Source organism: Stegostoma tigrinum, chromosome 18 (genome assembly GCF_030684315.1).
Source record: "Stegostoma tigrinum isolate sSteTig4 chromosome 18, sSteTig4.hap1, whole genome shotgun sequence".
Lineage (NCBI taxonomy): Eukaryota > Metazoa > Chordata > Chondrichthyes > Orectolobiformes > Stegostomatidae > Stegostoma > Stegostoma tigrinum.
In genome coordinates this window covers 45,456,274-45,480,842 of record NC_081371.1, presented here as the reverse complement: position 1 = coordinate 45,480,842, position 24,569 = coordinate 45,456,274, and the positions used below count along the sequence as shown (strand labels likewise).

At 38.5% G+C, this 24,569-nt stretch overlaps 1 protein-coding gene across 5 annotated transcripts in view; it reads left to right on the top strand.

Annotated features, from left to right (window-relative positions):
- The window catches only part of rab3ip (RAB3A interacting protein (rabin3)), a 47,898-nt gene extending 23,537 nt beyond the window's left edge, over window positions 1–24,361 (top strand). For 3 of the 5 annotated variants that reach the window (XM_048549070.2, XM_048549069.2, XM_048549071.2), the window contains exons 5-12: window positions 4,727–4,804; window positions 5,006–5,206; window positions 8,700–8,828; window positions 10,192–10,304; window positions 17,298–17,321; window positions 21,817–21,916; window positions 22,040–22,109; window positions 23,673–24,361. In XM_048549070.2, coding sequence (XP_048405027.1) covers window positions 4,727–4,804; window positions 5,006–5,206; window positions 8,700–8,828; window positions 10,192–10,304; window positions 17,298–17,321; window positions 21,817–21,916; window positions 22,040–22,109; window positions 23,673–23,755 — 798 coding nt within the window. In that variant the 3' untranslated portion in view covers window positions 23,756–24,361. Of the gene's footprint in view, window positions 1–4,726; window positions 4,805–5,005; window positions 5,207–8,699; window positions 8,829–10,191; window positions 10,305–17,297; window positions 17,322–19,660; window positions 21,415–21,816; window positions 21,917–22,039; window positions 22,110–23,672 lie in introns of those variants that run through there. The other 2 variants (XM_048549072.2, XM_059652488.1) reach the window with 2 other exon arrangements.
- Window positions 24,362–24,569: the final 208 nt, after the last annotated feature.

The window sequence follows — 24,569 nt, the reverse complement described above, 5'->3', positions numbered from 1 at the left end:
GCTTCATGCCAGTTTAAGATTGTTTTAAACTGTGACAGTTTTTAACCACCTCCCCCTTAATATAGTGGAATAAATATAGTTGGTAATTTTGTCTCTGGTTCTAATGGTATTTGCCAGAGCCCACTGTTTGCATCAGTGTTGTGAAAAACATAGTTTTGCAAAATTGGCAACTAACACCATTGATAGATGAAATAGGTTGGATTTCCATCCTAAGTCCCTTTTGATTTAACTGAGTGAGACCCCTTGCAGTCGTGTTTATTTGTCTTGGGAACAGTAATTTTGTCCTGAATAATATTGTGTTGCTATCACTGGCAATGTGGCCTCCACTTCCTCTTTCCTCCTTCCTCCTTGAATCTCTTGTGATCACTATCTTCCCACCTGTTCTTACAGCTTCATTCATCTGCAGTAGCAAGTCATGGCTACTTGAGAAAGCCCGACTCCAAGTTTGAGTCTGAGCTGTGAATGTTATGCATCAAGGAGTAGTGAGGTACCTAGACACTGTTTCAGGAGGCAGTTGCATCCTTGGAGTAACTATGCCAAATTTGGTCCATCATGAGGCAGATAATGGGGTCCCAGAATTTTCCTGGGGCTAGTTAAAATTTAGAAGGATTATGAGCAGCTTGGGCACAAATTTTAAAAAGCAGACCACAATTGTTAATCTCTATTAACTGAGCCACACACAAATTGATGAAAATGGAGAGAGAAATTTGTAGCTCAAAGATGAAAAGAGGTTGGTGGGTAACCTTACAATCTTTTAAAAAGTACTTAAATGAGCATTTAATGTCCTAACATTCAAGATGGAAGGTGGGACTAGTGTACTGTTGCTCTGGCAGACCAGGTGGGCATCTCTGATTCTGTGCTTCCAAGTGTGGGAGAAATGGGTTCTGATTCATGGGTACTGGTACTGGTATTAAGGAAAGAGTTGGTTCTTTGAGAGCAGCTTCAATTCAACCATACTGAATGGGGATATGGAGGAATGTAAATTAAAGTTGAGAGTAAAATCAGATCAACAATGATCCGTTTGATGGGGTAGGCTTTAAGGCCTGAATGGCCTATTCGTATTCTGGGATCTGTGTCTGGGTGAATAATCCAACTGGGGTTGTAGATAGGACCTGTAAACTATTTGAGGAGGAGAGTTCCATTGAATGGAAGTTCACAAAAAAACAAAAAATGAGAGAACAAATGTACAGGATATTGAAGAAGTGAACAATAACCCAAGTATGACACGAAGGGATGAGCAGAACTTAAAACCAGGGGAAGTAGTAAAGTTTAAAAAGTCAAAGTTTTACTCCTCTCTATCTGAATGAACTCAGCAGTTGTCGTAAGACAGATGAGTTGATGGTGTAAATAGAAATGAATGAATACAACTTGACAGTTAATATGGAGATGTAGTTGCACAATGCTTTAGATTGAGAACTCAATATTTGAGAGCATTCAATATTCTAGAAGAGTAGGTAAAAGGATGTGGAATAGATCTGTTAATAAAGAAAAGTATCAATGCAGTGGTGAGTGGTGATGTGGAATTAGTCTATGTGGAAATAACGAATAGCAAGGAAAAGAAATCATGGGAGCCAATAAATGATACCCATCAAAAGAGCTGTTTCACTGGGCCAAGTATAAATCAAGAAATAATGAAGGTCTGTAAGAAGGGCACAACAGGTGTCATGGATGATTTTAATCTGTATATCTGCAAGGGTACATGAAAGACAAATTTTATACAGTTCATCAGAAATTTTGTTAGTGTATTGCATTACATTATCGTGAACAGTTTTTTTTAGCACTAGTAATGTGTAATGAGGTAGAATGAAATAAAAACTCCTATTAAAGGGAGGTCGCAATTGCAGCATGGTAGATGTTCTAAATTATTTGGTTTGAAATCAGGGTTGCTTTCCCTCAAATGTCATTAACTTAAAGGCAATTGCAGAGGTAGGATGGAAGAGTTGTCTGAAATGGATTGAAAAAATGGGTTAAGGGTAAAGTTAGTGGAGCGCAGTGGCAGACATTTAAGCTGATATTTCATATGCTCAGCAAAATTTTATTCCATTTTAAAAGCAGGACCCTGTAAAAAGGTTGACACAACCATGATTAATAAGGGTGCTTGAGCTTATACAATTAAAAAGCTAAGACACACAATGCCAAATACCTCTGCCAGAGAATTGGGGATTTTAAAAAAAAAAGTCAGCAGATGACTCAAAGTCTAATGAAGAGGGACAAAACTGATTATCAATGTAAATTGGCCAGAAGTGTAAAAACACCAAGCATTTCTGCAGAATTATAAAGAAAAAGTAGCTAAATTAAATGAAGCTGAAGTAAGTCACTTGGCAGATGTAACTAGGGAATTAATAATGGAAAACAAGGAAATTACAGATAATTCAAAGCAGTGTTTTGCATTGGTCTTCATACTGAGGAGCACTTAACGTTCAAAGATATCTCAGAAGCTGTTAATGGGAGGAAATATCTTGTGACAGTTTCTATCAAAATGAACAAAGCATTTGACATAGACACGCACGGGAATTCCTATAGGCATTGTTCACCACCCACACTTCACTCAACAAACATCTAGAATTGGACCCCATATATAAACCCAAACAGATCAAAACCGGAAATGACAGTACTCGCCATAACAGACTGGACAGTATACGTTCCAAGCGAAGTAGAATAACATCGCTTCATCAGAGGCTCTACTGATGACACCTAACATGGTGACAAAACATCTGAACAAAAACTAGTCAGCTCAGCGAGCAAGTCAACAAATTCAAAGCTTTTGATAAACTAACGGGACTGAAGGCAGACAATTGTCAGAACGTGATGGCCTGCGTCCGAGGGCTTTTGTTTTTTAAAAGATAGCTGCAGAGAAAATGGCATCATTGGTAGAAATATGTCAAGTCACTAGCTTCTAGAAGGGTTTCACTATGACATCTAGCATTGGGAAAATACTATTTCAGATTATGAAGTAAGGAATGGCAGGACAACTAAAGAGGTTTAGTGAATTCAAAAAAAGGTTGGTAAGTATGCAAGAGTTCATTTGAAGATAAAGGGGAACCAGTAGATATCCATTTGGATTTTCAAAAGGCACTTGATAAAGTGCCATATACAAGTTGTATAAGACAGAAGCTTGTGGTGTGGGGGGTAATTTTATTAATATGAATTGAGGATTGCTTAACATGTAAAAATACAGAATCAAGATTAATAGACCTTTTTCAAGTTGGATGCATGTAACTAGTGGGATACTGGAATTGGCCCTTGTGCCTCAATTATTTACCGACAATATTAATGTGGAGGAAGGCGCAAAGCATAATGTGTCAAAATTTGCTGATATGGAAGTAAGTGGGAGGGCATGTTCTAGGGAACTAAGAATTCTGCTAAGGGAAATAGCGTGAGTGAGTGGGTAAAAACTTGGCAGATGGAACTTAATGTAGAAAAGTGTGAGGCGATGAAATTTGGCAAGAAGAATCAAAAGGCAAGCTATTGTTTAAATGGAGAGAGATTTCAAAAAAAGTGTAGCACCAAGTTATCTAGGTGTTCTTGTCTGTGAAGTAACCATTATTAAGCAGGCGCAGCAATCAGAATTTTGACCTCTTATTGCTGGGGGATTAGAATTTTTGAAAATAAGGAAGCCTTGTTACAACTGTGCATAGTGTTTTTGAGACTCCCCTGACGTACTCTGTACAGTTTTGGTCCCCATATTTAAGACAATACACCAGCATGTACTGCACAATAAAAATATAGAGAGAAAATGGATATCCTCTCATACTTCATGATTGTGAAAGCCTTTCCTCCTTGTTCTGGTTACTGTCAAATTCCTACCCTTTTGCTTTCTCTCAGCTTCCATGTTAATTCTGTTGACTATTTCTTACCACAAGGCTCAGGTGAGGACCAATGTAATTTTTTTTTCATCTACTTTCAAACTAGACAAACCTTCCAGCTACTCTTTGCTTTATCAATGACAAACTTTGCTTGAGACCTACCTACATTCTACATAATGAACAATAGTTGTTTTCTCTGCATCAAGTAAAAAGTTTACTGACAATCATCTCTTGTTGGTGCTCCAAGTCCAGTGAGATGCATCTACATCAAAGCAAAACTGCAATGCCTGTGTTCAAAGCAAGCACTGAGACAAGTTAATCAATAGAACCTTCTGTCCCTACAACCCCACTTGAGAACCATGAATACTTTAGGATATTCTCAAATGTAAATATAATTATTTTTGTATTTAATTGAACTCTGAGCAACCCGTGAATAATTTCTGAGGAAAGGTCAGTGGACCCGAAATATTAACTGATTTTTCTTTTCTTCACAGATGCTGCTGGAACTGCTGAGCTTTTCCAGCAACTTCTGTTTTTAATCTGTGAATAATTTCTAGACTTTTCAATTATCGTACCCAGAATGACTGACGTTTAGCTCTGTGGAGATATTAATGGATACTTCGGTTCTACCAAGGGGCCCAGAAATGGATAGTTGATCATTCAGTGTTTTGCATTTCTAATTATGGCCTTGGTAAATATACAAGTTAGCTTTTAACTGTAAAAGACTCCAAGCTTGACAAATTAGCTTTACTTCAAGGTTGATTATTTGTTTCCAATTTTTTTTCACATCTGTGATCCTTCAAGCTAAAATTATGTTCAAAACATGATTTCTGAATTACCTTCCATGAAATTTGGTCCAGGACTAAACTGAAAATGCTTCCTAGTATTTAACAGTTCTCACTTTGCCTTTTGCTTTTAAGGAAGCTCATAAAATGGTACGAGAAGCAAATGTCAAACAAGCAGCCGCAGAGAAACAGTTAAAAGAAGCACAAGGCAAGGTAACTGAGTGACTTATTACAGTCTTTAGTGAGTTTCCAAAGAGGCTTGTGGTTTTATATCTATTATAGAATGACATTCCTACTTTTTTCCAACTGCAATTTTTCTGTTCTCTGTTCTGGTCTGAACTTGTTTGCTTCAATTTTTGTGAATGTTTCCTTTTGAATAACCAATGATTTAATTATTCTGCATTTACTTATAAGATTGATGTACTGCAAGCAGAAGTGGCAGCATTGAAAACACTAGTCCAGTCCTCTTCACCAACATCACCTACAAAGGAGCTTCAGCCAAATGCAAAAGCCCCTTTTAAAAAGGGACATGTTCGAAATAAAAGTACAAGTGCAATGGCCAGCAGCAGCCAAGAATTGAACGTGATGCAGCCTATTGTACGAGATTGTAAAGAAGTAAGTTAAATTTCTGAAAGTTTTCAAAAATAAATTTGGAGTAATGAGATCAATTGGATAATTTGAAGGACAAAGTATTCCAAATAACTAACACCTGATCTCGAGGTGAAAGTAATTGATAATTCAAGGATTAATCTAACCCTTGTTGAATTAGAAATAATAACATTGTGGATGTATTGCACAAACTCTCCTTGCCCTTCTCAATCTTGGTTGCAGCTTGCAGTATGGACAACCAGGCAATCATCCTCTATATCTGTCCGCTATTCCACAGCCTGCTACCACTGACTCCAGATAATTACTTCTAGTCCCTGAAGGATTTATACTTGATCCCTCCTTTGTCTCACGTAAACGTGTTCCTCAGTGTCATTAACTGACATCAGGTTCCATATATACGCTAAGAATATTCACTTGTATCTTACCAACACCCCTTCAAACCTTCCCCCACCATTGTATTTTTAGTTTGCTTTTCCACTACCCAGTTCTAGAATAGCTGCATTTTGCCAATTAAGTGTTGTAAAATGCGATGAAGGTTCATATTTGGAAACCTGAGCACTCAAGCAGGCAAAATCATGTGAAGCTTGGAATATGTGGAGATAAGAAAGGGAGGCCACCCTAGGTACAAGGGTGTCTGGAACTATACTTTTATCTAAATGAGGCTTTTTTGTGGGGGAAAAGAGAACCTGAGAGGAGAGTAAAATTGTATCAGTGATAATGGGAACTGCAGATGCTGCAGAATCCAAGATAATAAAGTGTGGAGCTGGATGAACACAGCGGGCCAAGCAGCATCTCAGGAGCACAAAAGCTGACGTTTTGGGCCTAGACCCCCCTTCAGAGAGGCTGATGAAGGGTCTAGGCCCGAAACGTCAGCTTTTGTGCTCCTGAAATGCTGCTTGGCCCGCTGTGTTCATCCAGCTCCACACTTTGTTATCTGAGAGGAGAGTAGTTTGTTGCTTTGGAAGCAACCATTAAAACTTTGAATTGTTACCTAACAAGGTTCCTTATGACATGCTAGACAGAAACCATTTCCCATTAGGAAGAGAGAACCTTCTATAAGATCAGTGAATGTGCAAGTTTCTTTTCAGATAGAAACAGTCAATTAAGGGAGGGAGGGAAAGTGCCCATAAAAGCTGCAAAGCAGTTTAACAACATCTAGAACAGTCAGGGTAGGAGAAAACAAGTCCTAAGTGGCTTAATACTAATGAGAGAGAGCTCCAGACTCAAGGCTATGGAAGAAGAGTTTAAGGACTCCATATTCAGAAGTAAATGAGCTGTGCTAACATTTTGTTTAAGGATTTGGGAAGAGAGTGCATTAAGTGTTTGCCGGAAAAAAACAAGTACAGCTGTGCTAACTGAAGAGTCACTCTGTTTCCACTTTATTGATATTTGAGAGCCTGAGATTGTTGTTGAGGATAATATGGTTGAATCCCTATTTCTGATATTTGTGCTAAGACCATTTGAACTAGTTCTTGTGTAAAATAGAGTTTGTGTTTTTTTTTTCTTTTTATATGTATTTACCTTTGTTCTTAAACTACACTGGTAGTCTCTTTTGAATACATAACTGACTGATCACCACAGTAATGAAACTATATGCCAAACTTATGGTCTGTAAATCCAGGTTTCACTGAGATCTCATTTGTCCAATATTATCATCAGTTGGGACCATACTAGCATTTTGCCTCTTCAGCAGGATAGAAACAGTTGAATTTGAGGAATATGTGAATTTTTAAAGAAATGTGTATGTAGAGATACAGGATATAAAACAAGTTGGTGTGCTGTATATTAAATGGGTTTAACTTAATTACTTTGACTGTTGCTAAGACCTTTTTAGGAGTAGAAAATGTTAACAGTGGATCATTTGAAATTTTGAACGGAGGTTGCGCATGGAATTGGCAAAGAAGTTTATGCTAGAAACAAAAGCAGGGTCTTGCAGATCAGATAACATGGTGTGAAACTGGATGAACACAGCAAGCTGAGCAAGAAAGTTGATGTTTCGCTTCACGGTGTTATCTCAGATTCCTCAGCATTGGCAGTTCCTAATATCTTGTAAGGATGAGATGCTTAAAGTGATAACCCAGCTTTTAGTATTAAAAAGGATACCTGAAATTTGTCACTGCTTGAATTACCTGAATTTCAATTAAAAATTTAAAAAATTTTGAATTAGACATGGAGAGGAAATGGAATGTTTAAAAAGCTTCAACTCCCAAGAGAGGGACAAGTCCACCGACATACTTGGTTTGAGAAAATCTTAGTAAGGGGTGGCGGGAAAAAAGGAGCAAGTAGCTCAAAGAATAATTCTTGTTCCAATGAATGATTTGATTTAACCAGAAACCTCAGTTTAGTGTATAAATTCACAGAAGATGGCATTAAAACATTTTTTATTTCAATGTCACAACTGTCTTTTTGAATTGTTGTGGTCAAAAGGTGTTTGGACTTGTAGTGGAGCATCATTGTGACATGATAAGTCTATGAATGTGTACATCAGGCTGTCAGGAATGACTTGCAGATGACAAAGCCGTTAAAAGAGCGAAACTCCAAGTTTGTGTGCTCAACTCGAAGGTCTATCATTGAAATTTTGGACTGCGGAGAAGGAGCCTAATCAGACATTTATGGAATTTGCATGAGAGTGAAATGCTGTGGGATCAGCAGTTTTAATCATTTAAAGCTGGAGGAAGGTTAGAGAAATGTAAAAATTATGGAATAATTCTGAAATGGCACTCTGGTAACCCTTGATTTTTCTTTTGATAAGCATCATTAACTAAAATCTGAGACGTGGTGGTTCTGGTAAATACCTATGTTATCTCACCATAGATTGTTCCATGTGGGCAACTGGTTATTTGGGTATCTGCAAGGAAACTGAAGTAGTCGAAAATCTGAGGTTAGAGAAGGAATTAGTTAAGATGGGAAATAATGGTTCCTTTAAGAAGGGCAACAGGAATAATCTGGGACATTACGGACTAGGGAGCTTTACATTAGTGGTAGGGACCAGAGCAAGACTGGGCCGGGGTTTCAAGTCAAAGTTTGTGGATGGTGTATCTGCGGATATGTCAGGAACGTATAGAATCAGTTGAATAGTTCCTTGGGAGGCGGACTATTTATTTGAGTTTAACTTTATCTGAGTAACCTTTTCATTGGAACACTTCAAATTCACTGGACACTCTGAGGGTTCCAAAGTTACAGGAATTTCCCACGGAATCTTCAACTTCATGGGCAATTCCTTTGGATTCTACAACAGTGGCGATCCTGCAGGTGCTCACGTGAGCAAAGCCCCATTTGCATTGGAAAGTCTGGGCCATAATATTCCTGCAATTGGGTAAAATTCCATCCAGTCAGCATAGATGCATGTGCAGCGCCCTTCACAAATTAAACTTCGGTTAATAGTCTGAATCGTGTTTAATTTCATTTTAAAATACAACATTTTGAATTGTCCAAAATTTGAAACTTGCACTTCGAGTTTTAGCTTTACTTACAACCTTTTTGTGTAAATTTGAAAAAGGTTGATTCGCTTCTCTTTGGTGAATTTAAAGCCTGGAAAGAAGAACCTACAATTGATAGAACTTGCTGCTTTTTAGACAGAATCTATAAAGAAGATATATATCCTTGCTTGACGTTTGCAAAAAGTGAGGTAAGAAAGAGCAACAATCAAAAGTAACAAAAAATTGCTAATGAAGAAACTAATGAGGTTGGTTTACTGAATAAATTGTACTTGAAATTTGAATTTGTTTAGTTTTAAAGTATTTTTGTTTTGAAACAGCAAATTACTTTAATTGTTCTGTAAATTTTATTTTAAGCTGATAACTTTGCAAGATTGACAATTTGATGTAAGATTTGAACACAACAATAGCAAGATGTTTTTGTAGTCTAAACATCTGTTATCCACTAACATCTTCAATTTTAGCCAATCTGGTAAACTTGTCCTCCACATCAGTGGCTGGTGGGTTAAGCTGGGAGTGCTGTTCCACATAAAATCAGGAGCAGGCTATTCAGCCCAATACACCTGTTCTCTAATTTCAGTTAGGTTTCAACTGATTTGTACCTCATTTATCCATCTTGTGAAGTGATACTCTTGTATAACAAAAATCAATGAACAGTAGAAGTTTTTCAGCTCATTAGCACTGATTGCCTCTCCAAAAGACAGTTCCAGGGTTTTGACTATGCAGTCATAGAGACTTGCATGTACAGTGTGGAAACAGACCTTTTGGTCCAACTCGCCCATGCTGACCAGATATCTTAAATTGCTCTAGTCTCTTTTGCCAGCATTTGGCCCATATCCCTCTTAAACCCTTTCTATTCATGTATCCATCTAGATGCCTTTTAATGTTGTAATTGTACCAACATTCACCACATCCTTCGGCAGCTCATTCCATACACGTACCACCCTCTGCATGAAAAGGTTGACCCTTGGGTCCCTTTTAAATTTTCTCCCCTCCTACCTTAAACCTATGCCCTCTGGTTTTGAATGCCACTACCCTGGGGATAAGACCTTGGCTATTCACCCTATCTATGCCACTCATGATTTTATAAACTTCTATAAGGTCACTCCTCAGCCTTGGACCGTCAAGGGAAAACAGTCTCTCCCTGTAGCTCAAACTCTCTAATGCTGGCAACACCCATGGAAATCTTTTCTGAACTCTTTCAAGTTTCTCCTTGCTACAGCAAGAATATTGAGACCAGAATTGCATACGGTATTCTGAATGTGGCTTCACTAATGTCCTGTACAGCCGCAACATGACCCTCTATACATGAGGAACTATGAACCTGCACTCCAAGGTCTCTTTGTTTGACAGCACTCTCCAGGACCTATTAAGTGTATTATCAGCCAAACATTTAATTGGAGAAAAGTGTCCACTTTGACCAGTTTATTTAGATCATTATCCATATGAATATTTTAAATTCAGGGTGAAAGCCTTACTAATATATTGTAATTACATTTGTTAAACAAGATGTTTAGAAAATTATAATAAAATAATTATTTCCCTTTGCTTAAGATGGCTTCAATGATTCTTGAAGCTGTTGAAGGTAATACACTTAGTATTGAACCAGTTGGATTTCAGCCCCTACCTGTTGTGAAAGCATCTGCACTTGAGTGTGGAGGACCCAAGTAAGTTAAACTTGTACTTTTACTGTCATTGCTTGAGTGACTCTGTTGCAATTATTTTGACTAAATTAGGCTAAAATATGTATACTTTTTCCAAGTTTGAATAATTCCCAAAGACCTAAAGTGTGATGTATAGTTTTAGTTACTTTTAAGCAATAGATATCAGAAATCTTAAGACAATAATTCATTATGTAAGAGTGTAACTAGAGGGCATTATCTCTGTTCTTGAATTCTTTGAAATTATTGAGTTTCTGTTTTGTATTTGGCCCTTCTTCATAATGGTTTGGTGTATGTATTGTATCAGGATATTTGTTCAACTTTGTTAGATATTGATGGGATCTTGACCAATGCAAAGAAATGATTGGACTGGGTGTAGTAGGGTTTAGATGCACTAGACATTTTTTGTACATTAACATTTTCAAATTATTCCCAATTGTTAACATTTTAAAATGCAGTCTCAATATCTATATGTTCTAATATGTGCAGACTACCTTTTGCAACTTTGTCCATTATAAACTAGCATTTTCACATTTCTAATGAAATTACCTATGTGTAATTGGTCTATTATAATAATACTCCTCCCAATGGTGCAACTGTGGAAGTTGTTTTTCAATTTTCTACATCCTGTGCTGTACAGATATGCTGCAATTAGCTTTGCTTTTCTGCTTCCCAGGTTACTTGGTGTGTTAATTAACATAATATCTTATTGAAAATAGAAACCAACTTATTCTGGTTCCAATTAACCTCAACTTTGACTTCACTGTTCATTGATTATACCTGGTTTTGATTTTCCATGTACAATGCCACAGGCAGTCAGTTCAAAATCTTGTGTTTGTATGAGGTTCCTGTCTACAAAACTTAACTGTTTTTCGTTAGCTATTTTTCTATTGCCACTACTTACAGCCAGGTATAAAGTAAGCTGCTGTATAAATTGTGCAATTAGACAGAATCTGACCATTGAGTTATCTGTATTAGCCTGTAAATCTTCCAAGATGCTTTTGAATATGCTTACCTGTGTTTTGATATTAGAAATGTTCTAATTGTTTATTCCGAAAGAGATTGATTTGCTAACTTCAGCTAGACTTTGAATAAAACACATATACAGGAGACTTTTTAATTTGAATTACATTTTTGAAAAAGTATGGAGTTTGAATGGAAGCAAAATTATTTGAAGCTAAATATATTCAGCTTTGATTATTAACCAGAAGAAATGTTGGTAAATTCTCTTTGTAATTAACAACAAACTTTATTAGAAACCTGTCTTGCTTGAGTGGGGTACTGTGGGAAATCTAAGAAATAGGACATGTTATGTAGTAGAATGTGAAGCATTCTGGACTTTAAGTTTTCGTTTCCTGCAGCTAAAAGCCAGAATACATTGTCTAACTAGTAACTGAGGGGCATTAGATATGGTTAGGAACAAGAACACAAAATATTCATATTTGATCAAGAAAAATAAGCTAAACCACTGGGCTGCAGGGAGAGAAATCGAGAGAACAAGTTGCTCTCTCTGTGTGGGATTACCTGTTTGAATTGAAAACACCCCTAGGAACTTACACTCCTAAGTAATAACCCAATGACCCTCTTTTTATTCTCCCTTTATTGTGCTTTTTGTTTTTTTTTAAATCCCTTTACAGAAAAAGGGCATCACTGGCTAGGCAGCACTTATTGCCCATCCCTAATTGCTCAGAGGTTGGTTAAGAGTCTCTTGTAGGCCAGACCTTGTAAGGATAGCAGTTTCCTTCCCTAAAGGACATTAGCGAACCAGGTAAGTTTTTCCAACAATCAATGGATTCATGGTCATCATTAGACTCTTAACTCCAGATATTTATTGAATTCAAATTCCACCATCTGCCATGGTGGGATTCAAGCCTGGGTCTCCTAGATAACACTAGGCCATTGCTTCCTCAGCATCTTCCAGGCAATCTGGTCCCATGATTGTTACCTGTAAATCAACTTTTCCTTTATTTAACAAAAAACTGATTTTTTTTTCATTAAATTAACCTATGTTTCTAATCAACCTGCTCAGATGTTATTATACACCTCTGGAGCAGGAGGGAATTGATCCTGGGCCTCGTAGTCCAGGTAGCAGGTCACCAGTACAGTGCCTTAAGATAGGGACAGAGACTACATTGGCCTAGGTAACTCCATCCTTGCCTTTTATTGCAAAACTGAGGATGACCCTTATGGGAATCAAACCCGCAACCTTGGCATTATTAGTACCATGTAACCAACTGAGCTAGCTGGTCAGGAGTCTTTTAGGCACCAGCTTTTTAATTCTTTGCCTTGCTTCCTTGCTGACCTTTCTTTCTTCACCTCCCCAGTAGAGCTTCAATACTTGTGTTTGAGGATCAGTGCCTCACTCCTTGATAAGAAATGGCAGCTTTCCGATGAGGTCAATAATCTCAGACACACCAATATCTATCCCCATTTTTCTCTTCTCTGTATGGTCTTGAGATTGATGTTTCGTTTTTCTTGACTGCGTTGAAATTGTGGATCCATAGTCTTTCACATCTCTCAAGATACAAATTCTTTACTTGACTCATTTGGCCTTTGGCCTTACACCATCTATTATTTCATCATTTAGTCTCACCCTATCACAGACTTTGCCTTCCTTTTTCTCACCCTCCCTCCCTTTGAATTAATTAAAATCTCATGAATCATGAAATGATAAAAGCATGTAAGAAGGTCAGTATAATTGTCACCAAAAGTCCTTAGACAGCACCTTCCAAACCTGTGACCACTTTCTTCTAGAAGAAGGGCAACAGATATGAGAACACAGCCACTTGCAAGTTCACCCCCAAGCCACTCACCACCCTGACTTGGAAATACAGTGTCATTTCTTCGCTGTTACTGGGTCAAAACCCTGGAATTCCAACTTGGTCATGGGTTTGGAAGGTGCTGTCTAAGGATCTTTGGTGAATTTTTGCAGTGCGTCTGTAGACAATACACACTGCTGCTACTGAATGTCAGTGGTGGAGGTAGTGGATGTGTTGCCATTAAAGTGGATTGGTTTGTGCTGGATGGTGTCGAGCTTGTTGGAGCTGCACCCATCAAGTAAAGTTGTGACGATTCCATCATATTCCTGATTTATACCCTGTAAATGTGGACAGGCTTTGAGGACTCAGGAAGGAAGGTAGTTGCTGCAGTATTCGTCGTCTTTGACCTGCTGTTGAAGCCATTGTGTTTGTGGTAAGTCAGTTGAGTTTCTGATCAGTGATACATCCCAGTGTGTTATTGGGGAAGCCAATGATGATAACACCATTGAATGTTGCAGTCGTATCTTATTAGAGATGGTCACTTGTGTGGTGCAAATGTTACTCACCACTTGTCAACCAAAGCCTGAATGTTTTCCAGTTCTTTTGTATTTGAACGTGGACTACTTCAGTATATGAGGAGTTGCAAATGGTACTGAACATGTGCAATCATTGGCGAACATCCCCATTCTGACCTTTATGATGTAGGGAAGGTGACTGAAGCAGCTGAAGATAGTTGAACTTACAACTGTACCCTGAATAACCATCTTCCTATGTGCCAGGAATGCCTCTAACCAGAGTTTTCTCCGATACCCATTGATTTCAGTTTTGGCTATGGCTCCTTGATGCCACACTCAAACGCTGCCTTGATGTCAAGGGTTGTCACTCCCGCCTCACCTCTGGAATTCAGCTCTTTTGCACATGTTTGAACCAAAGCTGTAATGAGATCAAGCCAAGTGGTCCTGGCAGAATCCAAACTGGGCATCATTTAGCAGGTTATTGTTGAGCAAGTGCTGCTGATAGCACTGTTGATGACACTTCCATCACCTTACTGTTGATCCAATGTATACTAATGAGGCATTAATTGACTGGGTTGGATTTGTCCTGCTTTTTATGTACAGACATACCTGAGCAATTTACCACATGGTCGGGTAGATGCTAGTCTTGTATAAGTTCAAGGGGACCTTGGCTAAGGGAGTTCTGGAGAACATCTTCAGTACTGTTGCCAGAGTCCACAACCTTTGCAGTATATAGTGCCTTCAGCCATTTCTTCATACCATGTGGAGTGAATTAAATTATCTTGAGACTGGTATCTGTTTAGCTGGGACCTGGAGAAGGCTAAGAAGGATCATCCACTTGGCACTTCTGGCTAAAGATTGCTAAAACTGCTTTAGCTGTATCCAACGCGTTGATATATTAGGCTCTCCCATCATTAAGGTTGGGGATATGTACGGATCCACCTCCTTTGGTGAGTTGTTTAACTGTTACCACCATTCATGATTAGATTCGGCAAGCCTGCAGAGTTTAGATCTCATCAACTGGTTGCGGGATTGTTTAGCATGGGGTATAGGCCATAACATTGCAGATTGTGCTGGAGTGCAGTTCTACCATTGGTGGCCCACAGTACCTTGTGGATGCCCAGTGTTTAGTTGCTAGATATGCCCCATTTAGCACTGTGTGATAGAGTCACACAACATGGAAGATATTTTTGGCATGAAGGTGGGGCTTTCACTGTACAATGCTTGTGGAGACTTTACTGTTACTGTCATGGATGTATGCATCTGCAGATGGCAGTTTGGTAAGGATGAAGCCAGGTACGTTTTTCCTTCATTTTGGCTCCCTCACCATCTGCCACAGACCCAGTCAAGCAGTTATGTCCTTTAGGATTTGACCAGCTCGATCAGTACTGCTGTTGCCAGTCACTCTTGATGGTTGACGTGAAATCCCTGACCCAGAGTGCTTTTCATGCCCTTAGCACTCTTTGTACCTTCTGCAAGTGTTGTTCAACTGCTTCATCAGCTGACAGAGGATGGTACATGGTACTCAGCAGAAGGTTTCCTTGCTTATTTAATCTCAAGCCATAAGACTTCATTGGGTTTGCAGTCAATTTTGAGGACTCCCAGGGCAACTCCTTCCTAACTGAGGTGGTTCAAGGCATATCTAGGGATGGTCATGGTAGTGCCTGGGACAAAGGCTGTGAGGTATAATTCTGTGAGTTTGACTGTCACGCTGCAGTCTGTGAGACACCTCCCAATTTTTGTAGTAGCCCCCATGTGCCAGTAAGAACTTTGCAGGGTTGTTTCTGCCTTTGTCCTTTCCGGTGCCTAGGTTTGAGGTTGGTCCAGTTTCATTTCTTTGAGACTTATAGCAATTGATACAACTGGGTGGCTTGCTGGGCCATTTAACAGTACAGTTAAGCGTCACACATGGCTGTAATCTGGAATCACATTAGGCCAGACCAGGTGAGGATGCCAGACTGCCCTACTTGAAAGACATGAGTGAACTAAATGGGTTTTTCTGACAATCGGCAATGGTTTCTTGGTCATCAATAGATTTTTAATTCCAGATTTTTTTATTGAATTCAAATTCCACCATTTGGTGTGGCGGGAATGATCCCCAGACTGTTAGCTCAGTTTCTCGTTTAGCGGTTCAGTGATAATATCACTAGGCCCTGATGTTCGCTATAAAATTGTTGTATGCTGTTGTTATTTCCAGTGATTATGCTGTTTAAAAATCTGTTTTTGGTAACTCCTTTGTTGCAAAACATCAAGTAGTTATCTTTTGACTGAGTGTAGGATGAAGTTGATTTATTCAGACAGGGTGTTGAGGAATGTTTCATTGTGCACATGTCTAGACATTGCTTGGGGTTTGGCTTAATATATCTCGATATAGATCAAATAGAGATGCAATTATAAGCAGGAGATATGTATGGAGATACTTTTGGGGTCAAGTGAGTTTACCAAGGAAATACCTTCAATCATATAGATCACTTGATTTGAAATTTACCTCCAACTTCAACTTAGCAAATCGGAGCATTAATAGACCATGTAGCTCCTTAAGCTTGCTCCAGTATTCAGTACAATTATTATTGACTCAGACTGCAGTTCACCTTTTCACCCATTCTCCATTTCCCTTGATTCCCTGAGAGATGAAAAAATCTTCTCTCAGATTAAATTATTATATAATGGAACATACAAAATTCTCGAGAATAAAGAATTGCAAAGATTCAGGATCCTTTGAAGAAATTTCTATAAGTCTTAGTCATAAATTATTCTTACCTTGAACATCTGGTCCCATATTTCAGATTCTGTAGACAATCAGGATTGTTTAGCATGTGTAATGTTAGACATTCGGTTGTGTTTTGCAAGCATGGGCTGGTTGCATATGGTCATTGACACTGCCTGTTTTGAACAGCAGAACAGATGTCCTGTTTGATACATTCACCAGTTGGAATGATTAATGCTGCTATGAATAACACTAAAACTAATTTAAAATTATTATTTGGTCTTGGAGTGTGGCTAACATACATGTGCTAGAAGCTATATTTATTCACAAACAAGACTTGTTTTTAAAAAAAAACAAATGTCCATGTTATTAACAAACAAAGTTTGTGGGATCGAGATAATGGGAACTGCAGATGCTGGAGAATTCCAAGATAATAAAATGTGAGGCTGGATGAACACAGCAGGCCAAGCAGCTTGCTCCTGAGATGCTGCTTGGCCTGCTGTGTTCATCCAGCCTCACATTTTATTATCAAAGTTTGTGGGATAGTAATTCCCTGGTGCATTCCACAGGGGGAGTGTCCAATCATCTGACGTGCCAGGTATGAATTTAAATGAGTTTGACTGCCATGTGTTTCCCAGTGCATTCTGACTGGCAGTGCGACTTAACAATCAAGGATCCACATGTTGTCCAGTCAGTACCTGCTGTTTTCATGCCATATAAACTGTTACTTCATTTAAAATTTGATTGTTCTTGCAATTATGTCCTTATGGACGAAGACCAAAAGCTTGGACAGCCTGTTGCTCTTTCCAGCAATAATCCAGCCCTGTACCATGAAACTATAAATCTGCCTATTTTGAGATTAGAGCAGTTTCAAAAACAAAATGCTTAAGATTTCCTTTGCATGAAAAACAAATTAATCTCTATCCTTTGTTTTGCTGAAGTTGCCTTTCTTTTCATTTTTTTCTTTCCTATTGTTTTGCATCCTGAATTTACCCCCCCCCCCCACCCTTCTGTATAGTGGATGGAGAGCTGAAATTGCAACGTAAGTTATTTTTTGCACTTGTAACCAGTGACACAATTGATATTGTATCTATCTTGATTAATTGATTCTCTAGAATAGCAAAATTAGTTTCACTACCACCCCCGAGGTTTATTTTACTAGCAAAAAAACACATTGGTACAGAAAATTGGCGGACAGTTATTTTCAGGTAGTGTTCTGCAGTTTTTTTTAAAAACAAATTTTACATCTGGATTGTGAGGGCTAAAGGCTGTAAATTTATGGCCAAGAATGGTACTTCAGTAGTATGCAAAGCCAATATTGCAAGTTTTATGTTTTAATTAGGGTAATGTGATAACTATAAATGGTGTGCAAAACATTTATTAGTGTCGTAGAATATAACGATGGTTTGAGCTCAATTAACTGATGTCCGATCGATGTAGGAACAGTTCCTCTCATTTGGGTAGCAGTTGGCCATGATTTGCACTTCTGACTGATATCCGATTCCTCCATATGGCAAGTATGTAATAGTTGTTGGGTGAGGATAGTGCAGACTTTGTTCTGGTGCCAACGAGTTGCAAAATAATTTATTAGGTTGATGTGAAGAATGGTATTTTTGTAGAGAACACATGCAGTTTGGGTGTACTGCCTCTTTTGAGAAATCCATGCCCTCTTGATACCTGTTTTGATAAAATAATTTCTTCCTCACAGTGCTAAAACAGGTTATGGAGATAGCTGAAAAAATTTCTGAGAAATAACTGCATAAGCAAGGTATCTCAAACCATCTGCTTATGCAGTGGTTTCATATCAAAGAGCAAATAACTGAATGTGAAGTATTTTGTGATGCCTTAAGGACAAGTTTGAAGATATTTCTTTGAAGGCACTGTGCAGCAATGTTTGTGATTTGGTAAAAGGAAAAGAGATTCCAATTGTCCATCAGTTTTACAAGAGGCAGTATTCTCAAGTAATTTGTCTCAGTTCAGTAAATTGATTACCAATTATCAATAATATCACTTTCAACTCATCTGATTTCTATTTTTAACTTTGAATACTTTTTTCATGTTTAAAAAATGTAGTAAACTTAAAGACACTAATAGCTTAAATGATTATCAAATTCGGGCATATTCTTCAGATTCATTGCATTAAAATGCTGTTACATTTGTAATCTATTGACAAAATTCATACACATATCAAAGCTTCTTTTAAATATGCAATAGCTTTATGCTGTACAAATTAATACCATAATAAATCAGTTACTCAAATACCACAAAAATGGCGCATTCCTTTTTGAAGTGAAATCATTGACCAGAGCAAGACATTCTTCAAAATACCTTCCTTTTATATTGTAGTATGTTGTGTGGTAATCATTTTCTGCACTGTGCTGGAAATCTAATTGCTGTAGCTGGACTGTGGGAAATACTACATGGGATGTGATTTACAACCTTCAGCCCTCGCAACCCAGATGTACAAAGTTTTTTTTTAAAATATCTGCAGCACTTCAGAAACAAGTCGCAGGAAGAATGGGGGTGGGGGGGGGGGGGGGCGGGAATTCTGAAGATGCTTTTAAAGGTAACATTAGAATGGGTAAATTATACAGTTATTGCTATGGGACAGGCATAGTGATAGTTTGAAAATTTGAACTTATTTTAAAAGAAACAAAATGAAAAGTTGGTTGAGTTTCACACGAAACCTTGAAGCTGTTAGATTGTTGAAATTCAGCTGGTTTGCCAATCTGGTAGGATTGACACCTGTTATTACCTGGTCTGGCCTTTATGTGACTATAGTTCAAAACAAATGTGAGATAAGAACAAAATTAGGCTGGAGAAGCTCCAAGTCAGGAGCATCTGTAGAAACAGTCAAAGTTAATGTTTTGAGTCGATGACTTGTCACCAGAATTGAAGAGAAATGATTGGTTAATTGAAAAGTACAAAAATTGCCATATCACTTGGAGTGTTTGGTGTCGTCCACAGTGAGGAGGGCAGAGGTGCGAAGGCAGTTGCTGCATTTCTTGTAGGGAAGGGTGTACGTGTAAGGGGTGACTGAGCAGTGCAAGGAACAATCCCTACACGACGAAGTAAGGGAAGGCAGTGGAAATGTGTTTGGTGGTTGCAATGTGGTAGGGCTGGTGGAAGCCAGGGAGGTTGACGCATTGAATGCGAAGCCTGGGAGTAGATGGTGAGGTTAAAGGGAATTCTATCATGGTCTGGAAGGGAGGATAAGAAGTGACGGCAGATACTTGCATTTTGCTGGTTTATCTTTGTTATGTTCTTTTTATGTCTTCATGTTGTATTCAGATTTTTTAATAGTATTTTCTACCCCATTTGGATGCAGACATTTGATCACTATAATCATTGCTATACTTTTTGGCTGTTTAATTTTGGCAGTTTGCCATTCCTAGATGTCACAGTAGAACAAACAGCCAATGGGGAACTTCAAACCAGCGTTTACAGGAAAACAACACATACGGACCAAATTCTGAACTACAGGATCAACCATCCCAACACCCACAAATGAAGCTGCATTAGAACGTTATTTCAACGAGCCACCACACACTGCAGCACAGAGGAACTACGAAGAGCAGAAGAAAATCACCTATACAGCGTATTCAAAAAGAACGGGCACCCAATGAACATAGTCCGCCGATTTCTCAGCAACAAACCCAAACAAACAGACAAAACGGGCTCAGAAACCATAACTACTCTCCCCTACATCAAAGACATTTCCGAAATGACTGCCAGACTACTCGGACCTCTTGGCATCAGGGTAGCCCACAATCCCACCAACACACTAAAACAGCAGCTAATGAATTTAAAAGACCCTACAGACAACAAGCAAAACGAACGTCATTTACAAAATACCTTGCAAGAACTGTGACAAACACTACATTGGACAAACAGGTAGAAAGCTAGCCACCAGGATACACGAACATCAACTAGCCACAAAAAGACATGATCCACTATCACTAGTATCCTTACATATAGATGAGGAAGGACACCACTTTGATTGGGACAACACGTCCATCCTAGGACAAGCCAAACAGAGACACGCACGAGAATTCCTAGAAGCATGGCATTCCAACCGGAACTCCATCAACAAACACATTAATTTGGAGCCAATCTACCATCCCCTGAGAAAAAGAACAGGAAATGACATCACCAACCCAAGGAAACCTAACCAGATAAATAGAAAGCTGGACATAACACCAGCGCTTCACCGGAGGCTCACTGATGATGTTACCTAGAATGGTGACGAAATGTCTGAAAACGAACCTTCCAGCTCAGCGAGCAAACTCCCATCCAGAACCTCAACCTGAACTACAAATGTTCTCAAAACTCGCTAATGCAGTTTGTATCACCACCTTGAGGCAGTTAAAGTTGGGCAACAAATGATATCAGCATTACTCATTCCCAAGGATGCACTTTGTTTTAAGAGTTAAACAGAACTTTTTATGGAAATGAAAGATTTATTTTATTTGCAGGCACAATGGAATATCTTCCATCCCCCTCCACACCCACAGGTGACTAAGAATAAAGACAGAGGAAACCAAAGGGATTATTAGAAAACTAGCTCGGTGATCAGAAAATTGTCTCCTTGCAATTGGCAACATCAAATGCAGATTGGCTGACTGCTTTGCGGAAGACCTCTGCACTCTCCTTGAGAATCATACTGATCTTCCAGTTGCTTGGCATTTTTAACAAAAAACATCTTGCTTTCATGCTAATATTTCCATTTTTGGTTTGTAGTGTTCCAACAAAGTTCTACATAAGCTGGAGGAATAGCACCTCATTTTCTGCTTAGGTACTTTAAAATCTTCAGGACTCAACACAATTTAACAACGTCACAGCATGATCTCTCTGCTCTGTTTTCATTCTAGCCCTCTCCATTTCTTGACTTTGCTCTAAGCAGAGTGGGTTCACTTCCCCTTTTTTACACCACCTGTTTATACCTACGTTACTATTTATCTTTTACCACCATTTGTATTCCCTTTGTCGAGTGCTTTGGTCATCCTTGCCATCTATTTCACTCATTCGTCCTTCCCCCTGTCAATAGCATTTAAACCCACTATTTTCCATCCCCTTTCAGTTTTGAAGAGTAATATGAAAATCAAAACTTTAATTATGTTTGTCTCTCCATTGATGTACAGGAATTCAATAATATCTTCGACTGTCAGAGGGCAGTCGAAGATATTATTGAATTCCTGTACACTCAAAATCTGATACTTAAGTAGTTTGGTCAATAATTGCTTCATCCTTTCTTTTAAATTGAGGCAAACGTTCCATTTGCTCTTTCAAAGCTAGGATTCCTCTCCATTGGTTTAGTAGGGAAGTGTTGAAAGTGAGGGGTCCTCCTGACTTTCAAGTTCTGGTACACATTTAAATGTGTGTTTATCCCATCTATGACCTATTGGTTAGCATGTAGCTTCCTGTACCTTAATTTCACTGGAGTGAATATTTCATCTTCAGCTATTAAGTTTTGATAATGATTACATAATGTAATTCAAATTTGCTTCATTTCTTATTCTGCCATACTATTTTTACAGAAAATGTGCCCTAACTGGCCAAACTAAAACGTGTAAACATCGAATAAAACTGGGAGATTCCAGTAGCTATTACTATGTTTCGCCATTTTGTAGATACAGGGTAAGAAATGTTTGTCTTTATATTCTAAAAGCATCGTTGTACTTTAATTCCGTAAATCAGACAACAATTGGTATAATTCTGGTACAAACAGATTTTGTATTTTTTTTCTGTCTTGCCCTCTAGATTATGTCTGTTTGCAACTTCTTCACTTATATTCGGTATATTGAGCAGGGTCTCGTTAAACAGCAAGATGGTAAGTGATTATTTTGAAAATGGCAATTGTAATTTAAACCCCTTTTTAAGTCAGGGATGTACTAGAGTCATGGGGTTCATACAGCATGGAAACCTTCGAGCCAACTCATTCATGCCAACTAGGTTTTCCAAACTAACCTAGTCCCAAGGCATGTTATGACCTTGCTTTGCGAAGGTCTCAAAACCTGCACAATTTTTAATTGGTTGTAGTGGTATCTGACACAGATATTGCCACCCTCAAAAGAACACTGTTAAAGTAGGGAACTTTGCTCGTAAAGAATGAGATTGTGGAAAAAGGTCCTCCTGGCTGAAAATTTGTGCATATGCTTCTGTGCCCTTGTTTGTTTATTGGAATGTCACAGTGACACAGAAGCACTCTTTGTTAAATTTCTTTTCCAAGTTCATTCAGGTGCATTCTACTTTTTCAGCAATCAGCATTCCTTTCCTTACCATCTGTTTGGATGATGCCACTTTCCAAAATAACACTGCTGACATGGCTTGCTTCTTCCATAACCATGGTTTTCTGCCCATTGCCATCGATAGGGCCCTCAACCACAACTAACCTTTCACCTGTGCTTTTGCCTTTGCCTCTTCCCATTACTCACTTGTGATCAGTTTCCCCCATGTCTTCACTTATCATCCCACCAGCCTCCACATTCAAAGCATCATTCTATCATTTCAGACAACTCCAGCAGAATACCACTACCAAACATATCTTCCCCTCACTTCATTCCCCCCCCCCCCCCCCCCACATCTGCGTTTTGCAGGGATCGCTCCCAGTAGGACACCCTAGTCTATTACATGACCACCCACACCACCCCCATCTTCCCACAGCCCCTTTACCTCCCTGCTCACCATTCAAGGAACCAAACAGTCTTCCGACGTCACGCAGCATTTTACCAGTACCTCATCTAATCTTGTGTATTGTATTTGCACCCAATGTAGTCTATTCTACATTGGAGAAATCAAAATAAGACTGGGTGACTGCTTTGCAGAACACCTCTGGTCTGTGTGCACGCATAACCCGAACCTTCCTGTCACCAGCCATTTTAACACAGCGTCCTGCTCGCATGCCCACATGTCTTGTCTCGGTATGCTGCAGTGCTCTGTTGAATCTGAGCACAAACTGAAGAAACAACATCTCCTCTTCAGGCACTTTACAACTTTCTAGAGTATTAATACTGAGTTTTTTTGAGTAATTTAACGTTGAATTGAACACCTTCAAATTGTGAACCAACTCCCGTTTCTTCCCTTCTTTTAGCATTACTTGTTACATTCATAAATGCTTGCTGCTGCTCTCAACCCTGCAGTTCAGCTTTGAAGAGTCGTCTGGACTTGAAATGTCAGCTTGCTCTCTGTCAATGAATGCTGTCTGACATGCTGTGATCTCCAGCATTTGTTGTGTTTAGTGCAGATCCAGCATCTGCAGTAACTTGCTCGTACATGATCTTATTGACTCTAGGAGCAATCATGAACTCTCAAATAGCTTATTCCTCCATGTATGTTCTTAGGTGAGTGGTATGTATAATTTATATCATTTGCTGCTTGCATTCTGTTTTTACAGTTGAACAAATGTTTTGGGAAGTGATGCATCTGAGGAAGGAAATGTCACTAGCCAAACTGGGATTTTACAAGGAGGAGCTCTGAAATCCAGCTGTTGGAACAAATGCATGAGCTTCACTCCGTGATCAACAATGATGTGGTTCCTAAGACTTATTGTCCAAATATTTATTTCTATAGTGAGCCTACATCTCTGATTTTTGTTTTTTTTAGCAGTTATGCTTAAGTACAACAAAGGTAGTTAATTTCAAATGACATGGACTGGAAAGTACTTTTTTTTTGTTACTAGCATTTAGTTTTGGGCATTTGAAGGACTAGAGAGTATTTGCGACTGTATCAGTGGCATTGCATAGAAAGTAAATCGTGTGTAATGAAAGCAGCTGAAACAAATGTTGACCTCTTATCTGTTCTGTAACATGTTTGCAAGAGAACTGAATGCTTTGTGTATTGGCTTTCTATTTTCATAAGAAATATTTTAAAATAATTTGGCAGGATGTGTGGCTTTCATTTGCTGTAAAGCAGTCAAAATTTCTGTATTTTCATTCAATTTCAGTTAATAATGGTTGTTATTGAGTTCACATTGTGCACTTTAAATACAGTGTATATTCTGAATACAACACTTTGTAATGCAAATTTAAGACAAATTAATACATGAAACTGACTAATATGAAATGCATTAATGATATTGTAATAATCTTAAAATGCACTAAATGAAAATAAACGTTTGGTAAATGTTAACTTGTGGTTTTGAAGATTATCTGCTCATAAATATTATTGTGTTGTGTATACCGTTGCTTCTGAATTGGCAGGCGAATTTGAAGTTTTTGACATGCTTGTCTAGTGAGCGTATTCTATCATTTAATAATAAAATGTGAGGCTGGATGAACACAGCAGGCCAAGC